The sequence below is a fragment of the Bombus pyrosoma genome, linkage group LG2 (genome assembly GCF_014825855.1).
Source record: "Bombus pyrosoma isolate SC7728 linkage group LG2, ASM1482585v1, whole genome shotgun sequence".
In the NCBI taxonomy this organism is placed as follows: Eukaryota; Metazoa; Arthropoda; class Insecta; order Hymenoptera; family Apidae; genus Bombus; species Bombus pyrosoma.
In genome coordinates, this window is record NC_057771.1 from 5,988,146 (window position 1) to 5,996,415 (window position 8,270).

The window sequence follows — 8,270 nt, forward strand, 5'->3', positions numbered from 1 at the left end:
ATATCGCCGTGACACCTCGACGTCGGGTCCAGCGTCTCTGCGTCGGCGCAACTTCCACGATAACCGCTCCTGCCCGATCTCCCCACCCTATGAACGCCTACGCCGTCGAATTTCGAGGCTCGTTCCTGACACTGAGGCCAGCCGAGTCCTGCGCGATCGTCGACTACCTGACACGCAGGATCCACGTCACCCACAACGTACACACCCCTTTCGCCAACCTCCGCCCAGTTTCCTCTACCAACATCCAGCCCTCCCTCTACCATATCCATGCTTTTCACCATCCACCCTTTTTTCTTGGCACTTACCCTGCTATTGAACTTGAAACCTCGTAATTAGTGGGGGATCGAGGTATTCGCAACCAATGAAGTTGACACTACCGTGCGAAAATAACAGCGGACGCGCTCTTCGTTTTACCTTCGCGTTTTACGACCGTTTGTTCTTATTCCGATGACTCGAACGAACCAACGTCGTCAACTTTCCGTCGGTCGGATCGATCGACGAAGATTATTCGAATCCGAACTGATCTACGAATCTACCGACGAAAGCGATTTTACCGGAAACTCGAAAGATTGGCGATCGAAAGCTTACACGGCTTAAAGCAGCTTCGGTTGGAAAGGAAAACGGTCCGAACGAGACTCGACTCTTCCTTCTCAGGTTTCTTTGTTTCACCGCGGAAAAACGCGGCACGCGTATACGGAGGATACCAGTGGGATAAAAAAAGAAGATAAATGACCTTATAGCAGGTTAATTGCTGCTGCAACCAAATTAGCCGGATGACGGAACGTCGGAGAAATCAGCGTGCAAGAATTTTACGTCGACGTCCTCGAGTCGAAATTAGACTACGTGTAGCGGTTTAACGATTATTCTTACCCTTAAATATAATCAAAGAATGTATCTCATCGGGACGGATGAATCAAGAAGAGCATATTTAACGGTACGTTCGTTTATAGACAGCACCAAATTAAGCATCTACGTTTCAACGATTCAAAGTCGATAGATATCGAAGGCGCGCTGTCCGATATCGCATCGATGCTGAAAAACTTTGACCATAAAATTGTATTCCCGGACAAAGGTGGAAAGATATCAGCGTTGGTAGGAAATAGAACATCGTACGAAGAAGGAGAAGTGGGTCTTGGCCACAGCCCTCGACGAAAATAAGTTTTCCGGCCGCATCGGTACTTTCGACCACTAATCGACCTTTTTTTTTTCTTTTTTTTTTTTTATTTTTCATTTCGCAAACGTCCTCATCGTTGATATAATTTCACGGATAACGGCGTTTGATTCACAAGTCGGTAAATCCGCGAGCGCGCTTTACTCTGCGGAGTATTCCAACTTCTATGAGACATTTTTGGCCAGCTTTCAAAATTTCGATCGAGTACACAGCGATCGATACACGATATCTGCTCGAATTTCCTCCGATTCTCGTCTGACTAATACAATTTATATTTCCACGCGCTCTCTTCTCGCCGAGCTACCCCGCCACCCACTTCTCCCAACACTCGCCGTATACCTTCTCTTTCTCTTAGCATCGATTGTTACCTTTCGCGTATCAAGCATTTTCGATGCGAACCTAATTAACATTCGGAGACGAAAGTTTCCATGGAAACGTACGCGAGGAAGCTCGCGGATCCTCGAAGGGAACGCAGTTTTCCTGGAAACGAGAGTTCGCCAGTGGCAGAGCGAAACGACCCGATGGTCGACGGAGGATCGACGAAGAATTGGCGAGAAAATGGAAATGAGAATACGCGCGATGGAAACGAAAAGATCTTTTATTCGTACGGAGAAACGTTACAATACGTTCTCGCGTGTGATTAACAAACAAGATATCGCAAAAGAGATAAAGAGGAAGAGCTCGAAGGAGAAATCTCGCACGCGGTGTCGAGATACGAGTCTCTCTCGGTTCTGGCAAGCCAAGCACTTTTCTAAATATACACGATCACCCCTCACCGCCCAATCTATCTTTGCGTATTAGAATCTATACCTAACGACCTGAACACTCGCGCTTCCATCGTTTCACGTCGCGGATATCCACCAACTTGTTCGAGAACTGGTCGATCTACCTCGAGATTATGACAGCCCAACCGTTACGATTAGCCAACATTTTCCTTCGTTCGGAGCCGTAAATCGATTACGACCGTGCGTACTATGCAAATTAAACAAATAAAATGTCTCTTAAATGCGTGTGCTCGTAAATACTCTGCGATACGTTATGTCACGAGAGTTGAATTACACGAGTTTTATATCAGCTTGCTGCACAACATCTATGCGCCAAAGCGAAATCAAGCGAATTTGATTTACGACCAGCATCTGTTTGCGTTATGCTTTTGTTACAGAAATCTTTGCATTGTATCGTTGAGAGAAGCGCTCGTGCTTTTTGTTCCTCTCGAAATTACTTCGTGTTCCTTCCTATGCGAACTGTTCTGTCAGAAAGAGACAAACATCTATCGTTCTATTCTTTGGAAATGAATCGATCGACGATCAAACGATATACCAGAGTTGCGTAAACGAAACAATCTCGAGGAAATAAAATAGACGCGTTAGGAAAATTTGTTGAATGAATTACGACAGAAGAACAATGCGTGTGCTTCTCAAAAAAAAAGAAGAAAAGATAATTTATCAGAGCGCTATAAATATTTTCGATTCCTTCGAACCTGGTAAACTCGTAGGATTTAGGCGGAAGACGACAATTCGTGGAATTCGTTTTGACGATTTCGACGCGAGTTCCATAGCACTCGACGAGTGCTGTTTATTTCCCGAAATGGGAATAACATGGAAATACAGGAGTTCGCGGATCGCTGTAGAGTTAACACGGAGAGAAACGTTTCGCGTTTCGCGCAGGTTACAGCGAAAGCGACCGTGAAAATTCGACTCGGAATGATAGACGAGAGGTCGTCGATACGGTCGAATCGGATGTTGCCGGGTGATTTACGAGCAAGTATGAGAGCGGTTCTTTGCGGGAAAATAAGCAAATCGGCGGCGCTGCGTAAATTTTGCGTTTTCGCGGAAACGAAAACACCAGAGTGGAAGAAGAAAAATGCCAGAGAATGTTTCAACAGGATGAGCAAGAGGCCTCGCGTGGTTTATTCTACGCTAATAGTACTCGGCTTTCGAAACTGCATCGCGTACTTCTGCTAATTCCGATGAATCGACGCAGCCACGTATCGCGCGGAGAACGCGCGCCTGACGACGTACGTTTTTGCGCCTGTGACGTACCTTTCTCGCAAGTCTGGAGCGCCGTTACATCTTCGGACCTGCCCTTTGCGTTGCCTGGCTAAAAATACCCGGCAAATCATGCACAACCAGCTGCCTTAAATTCCCAATTGTGGAATACGTTACGTTATTTTCGCCACTCGAACCGAGTTGTGCGTTTCGTGGTTTTTAACATTACGCAAGATAGAACACCCGTGACGCTTCCGTTCTCTGTCGACGCGTCACACGGCATTCCAAGTTTTACATATAACCGAGAAAGAGACGCTTAACGTCATTCGTTCGGTAACGAACGAACGAACCATGCCGCTAAAATTTCTCTCGCGTTATGCTCGAAATATTTTTAGTATGCTTTACTTTTAGCTCGGAATACGAACGAGAAAAAAAGAAGAAAAACAAAGGTAATCCGCGACTCTTTCGTTCGATTACTCAATTTCCACTCTGCGCTCGCGGAAGCGTTGTTTCTGTCGCACGGTACGTCTTCGTGTCTCTTTAACCCTTAACTCCAACGACGATAACGCAAAGACCAAGAATTCCCGATGAATGAATTCGAAATGAATTACTTCGTTACAAGATTTCCTCTTCGATAAGTAACAAAATAGTGGTATTTATCTCGAGCAAATACAGACTACGGTCTCTCGACCGACCTAAATACAATATCGCGAGCGATTCGCGCGCAGAACCACGTTTATTTCCCCTCGATGTTTTTACAGTGCCACCACGATGGCGTTTGTTATCGTTGCACCGGCGAATGATGGAAATGGACGAAACGGTATAGGAGCGCGTAGGTACTAGAACGTTACTCGTTATACATGTGTACGTTATATGTTGACGATAACGATGGTAAAAAGAGAAGCAAATTCAGAAAGGGGAGACGCGACAATAACCGAAGTAGCCACGTATCACTTATTTCTTCGTTTATCAGATTTTCTTGGGAGCGAGTGGACCCGAGTGGGCGAATGGCTCGAGTATATGGAACAGCGAATCTAAACTTAGTCGTTGGTCTGTTCTGGAAATAGATGTTATGAGTGCGAGGACAGGACAAGATACCGGCCCCTATTATGCGTACGACTACGTATCGCGAACGATCCCCTTTCCATCCTCCTTGCGCTCGCGAATTCCTTTTACAGCAGCAACACTTTCTTCTCCCAACGAGCTTACTTTCCAATCTGACCGACCGGATGCCTCTTACGTGGTAATTTAGCGAGTAACAGCGTCAGTACGTTGGCAAGTTTGCGCAATGTGTACGCGAATAGAGCGATCAATGACGATAACTGGTTGACTTAGAAAATTTCTTTGATTGCCGGATCGTCGACTTTACTCCCCGCCTCTTGAATTTGAGAATCTGCAAAAATTCACAGAATACGATAAAACGTGAGAAAATATACAAAGTATCCAAGTAGAATATTTCATAAACGATATTTAATATGTAAGCTGCTACCAAAGTCCTATCTTGTATTAGGTTGTCCGAAAAGTGTCTTTCTTTCGTACACACGTCTTTTACAACGACGCATCTTTATACAAAAATGAAAGCTGATCTGTCGAACGTTGCGGTGTTTATTTTGATAGAACAAAATGGATCATACGTAATTCGATAAAATAATATAAAATGTGCATCCATTATTTCCTCGTAAAAGGAAAGACACTTTTCGCGAAAGGAAATACGACCTAATAATTATGAATTTCATTCGTTACTTGTTACGCAAACGTATTTATCGATAACATTATAATATTTATTCAGTAATGGTAACTGACAATTTTGACGCTATTTTTCTTATTAATTACACACTTTATACGCTATACTAATCGCTAAATTTCCGACATTGTTCGAACCACCTCGCACATACGTGTCGGAAGGATTCGTCGACGAAATATAACGTAATGGTAATGTAAAATGGTAACTTGTAAAATTTTGGTTGAATCACGCGAGACAGTCTTGATGGGACTATCAACAATTTCCAGTACGAGCAAGGAAACCTCGTTGACATTGTTTGGATTTTAATCTACAAATTCGTAAGAGACACGTGCGTGTGCGTATGTGTTGTAGTATTGAACGTTCGTTTCATTCCGATTCATAATAATTAAGCACATGGCGCCCAAGTTTATGGCACACGGATCCACTTAGTGTTTACAAATTTTCACGGTATAGCTACGTAGATAGATAGCTAGAGTACAAAAGTGTCGACAAAATGCTCGTCGTATGTATCGGAACGTCTATTTATCGAGCTGATATCTATTTTGGGAAAAATTGCATCTTCGAATAACGCGGTGAAAAGCGATGATATAATTAACAACGGACCGGTAGTAGCAAAGAACATTTCGAAACGTCTTGACTAGACCGCGAACGTTTATACGTACGTTTAAGGAAAATTTGCAGATCCAACAGCGCGCGGAATGTACATAGTCGTGGTGCAAAAATATACAAATAATACTCGTAATATTGATATAATATTTAGCAGGTGAAAGGAATCTTTGTTTAGATATCGTTTTTTTTAGCTGTGTTCGTGCAAATTTTAGTCTACGTAAATAGTGTGCAGTCTGAAATTGACTGTCGGATGTTTCGAGTTACGGTTTTCACTATGGGAAAAGCTGGCGAAATATATCGCGGAGAAAATTGCCAAACAGTTTTGGTTGACGTAGAAACACGTAATCGCGTAAATTATTTACAGAGCAAAACGAAAAAAAAAGATGAGATACGAAGAAGAATGCTGAAAAGTCGAGGAGGTGAGAAATCGTGATGGAGCGAATTTGAAATTTTTATCGATCCCGTCATTTGTTTCAGCTGCAAGGCTTCAGTCGGCTTCGATAAATAAACTCTTTCTCTTTCAACCTGGAATCAGCCGAAATCGAGTTCCCGAAATTCATCCTTACGTACATATGTAAAAATGATAAACCCGGGGACCAAAACTCTACGATTCTGCATTTCTTGCCCCTCTATTCTTAGACTACTAAACTCCCACACGGTTATTTAATATCCCAGACACGTACTATTTACCGATGCTTTACACAATTTGACAATTCTATCGTATAACAGGTTCGCAAGACAATGCATACTTGAAATTGTTTTCGAATATAATTTAGGCTGATATATTTATCGACTCGCGGTTACTTCCGCCATATTAAAACTTATCTTTCCTCGACTGAAAATTTAATTTCTTCTAAATACCTCTTAATTTTTACCTTTTAATTTAATTTAAATATCGTACTAGTTAATTGTTACATTTCGATTTTCTATTATTTAGCGTCGGAATTAAGGTGTATCGGTAGGCAACGATAATAAAAATAATTATAACCATATTAGTTGAGGTTACGTCGTATAATATTTGTTGCCCCGAGCTTCCTTATTATCGGATACCGCTTAAATATCGAACGATTTCGCATCAATGATTTGACTTACTGGTAAGGTACAGTAAAATGAAGAAGCCGTCTCGATATCGGGAGTGGACGAGACGATCGGCACGATTCCAAAAAGCAGGCAATCCCCGATAATCTCGAAATAACGAAAACCTCATCCCTTCTCTCGCGCAGCATCGCGACGATATGTCGCGCTTCTTCCTTCCGTCTTCGTCGCGCCAATGCCGCCGCTGTAGTTCCCTCTCCTTTTCACCCATGGCTGCACGAACACCGGTATTTTTGGTCGTGGCGCGACGAAGAAAATGCGATTTCTGTGTGCATACGAATGACCGAGATCGCGAGCCCATACGTCGGAAAGAGAAAGACTACAGAGAAGTAGGATCGAAAGGTGCGAGTGTATACACGCGAATTTGAGAAAGAAAAGAAAAGAGAAACGATGGATGAAGAAGGAGAGAAGAGAGAGAGAGAGAGAGATAGTAGAGAGACAAGGAGAGCAAACATCATCGTGAAAACGGTTAGCGCCGTCGGCGTAACCTGAGAGCTTTTCGGACCCTGCAACCATATATGTCCGCCTCGCGCATTCTCTCTCACTCGCGCCACGCTCAATCCCGTCGTGCTCTCTCGCTTCCACTTACCACTCAAAGAATCTGCCTTTGCACCCTTCTTCCGCTACTTTTTCATCCTACCACCGATCCAACACGGTGCTGTTAATTTGCCAGTAATTTACTTCCTCTGTTTTTCACGAGCCAACATCTTCAACCACTTTTTCTTTTACTTGACTGACAGTGTTAACTATCGCTGCACGACTGCATCCTTCCGAAAATATGTATGCGGCCTTCTCTACTCCACAACATCGACCATTCATCTCGTACGCATAATGTAAGTTTCACAATGACTTCTTAAAAACACCAAGTATCGAAAAAATGTGCAGATCAAAATGCAAGTCAAAAGATACAAAGATATACGACAAATTACATATTGGATCTACAGATGTCATATAAACCCATAGGCATTTAGCTTTTTATTCACAAACGACAAATTTCTCTACCGTAGAAGTAACTAGAAACTTATTGCATAGTCACAATTATTAAAATAGGTGCATTGATCGATCGGAAGAATGATAGATGGAGGAAAGTATCGATTCTTGAATAAGTTGTACTGTCGATTGAAGAATTTTATAAATAATGTCATAGACGAAATTTAGTGTAGTTCTGATGTGCAATGTATTTTTATATCACAGAATTTGAAGTTTCTAGAGTTAGAACCACATCTGCAGTTAGAATCTTCTTACTACATATTTTCGTGTCACTTCCGACATTACCGACTCGGGACGGAACACGATTATAGTGTCATCGGTGCTAGGAATTAAAATCAAATTTCCGGCAAATACTTATTTCGAAAATAAAGAATAAAATCAACAATAATTTTACTAGATTTTTTTCAAAGATACACTACACAACGATGGCAGTGTTACAGCTCAAAAGGATCGAGAAATTGTTCTGAGAAGTGTTCCGAGACGTAAATTAAGCGCAACAAAAGTTATGGGTTAATATGTATCTTTAACTAGCTGTTAACCTATAACTGTTGAACATAGAAGCTTCGATTTGCTTTTCCTTCGATCGTCTTTCTCGATGTGTCGATATACACGAGTTACTTCGAAGACATAATGTACCGACGATGGGAGGTTGTAAGAAATAAAACGAGTCATA

At 42.3% G+C, this 8,270-nt stretch overlaps 1 protein-coding gene across 2 annotated transcripts; it reads left to right on the forward strand.

Moving 5' to 3' along the window:
- Positions 1-4,820: 4,820 nt before the first annotated feature.
- On the forward strand, positions 4,821-6,476 carry LOC122573003. 2 transcript variants are annotated; one of them, XR_006318628.1, is made up of 3 exons: positions 4,821-5,641; positions 5,688-5,931; positions 5,990-6,476. XR_006318628.1 is itself a non-coding variant. In XM_043738826.1 (3 exons), the coding sequence occupies exons 1-3, from the start codon at positions 5,602-5,604 to the stop codon at positions 6,088-6,090; spliced, it is 369 nt and encodes a 122-aa protein (XP_043594761.1). In that variant the 5' UTR covers positions 4,821-5,601; the 3' UTR covers positions 6,091-6,476. The 2 variants fall into 2 exon arrangements, 1 of the variants encoding a protein (XP_043594761.1); XM_043738826.1 differs by having other exon boundaries at positions 5,704-5,931.
- Positions 6,477-8,270: the final 1,794 nt, after the last annotated feature.

Bases quoted from the DNA above. Each gene is read 5' to 3' on its own strand.
- LOC122573003 (XM_043738826.1), top strand. From the start codon at position 5,602: ATGTACATAGTCGTGGTGCAAAAATATACAAATAATACTC. The intron at 5,642-5,703 runs GTAATATTGATA...CGTTTTTTTTAG, and splicing joins AAAATATACAAATAATACTC to CTGTGTTCGTGCAAATTTTA. The intron at 5,932-5,989 runs GTGAGAAATCGT...CATTTGTTTCAG, and splicing joins AATGCTGAAAAGTCGAGGAG to CTGCAAGGCTTCAGTCGGCT.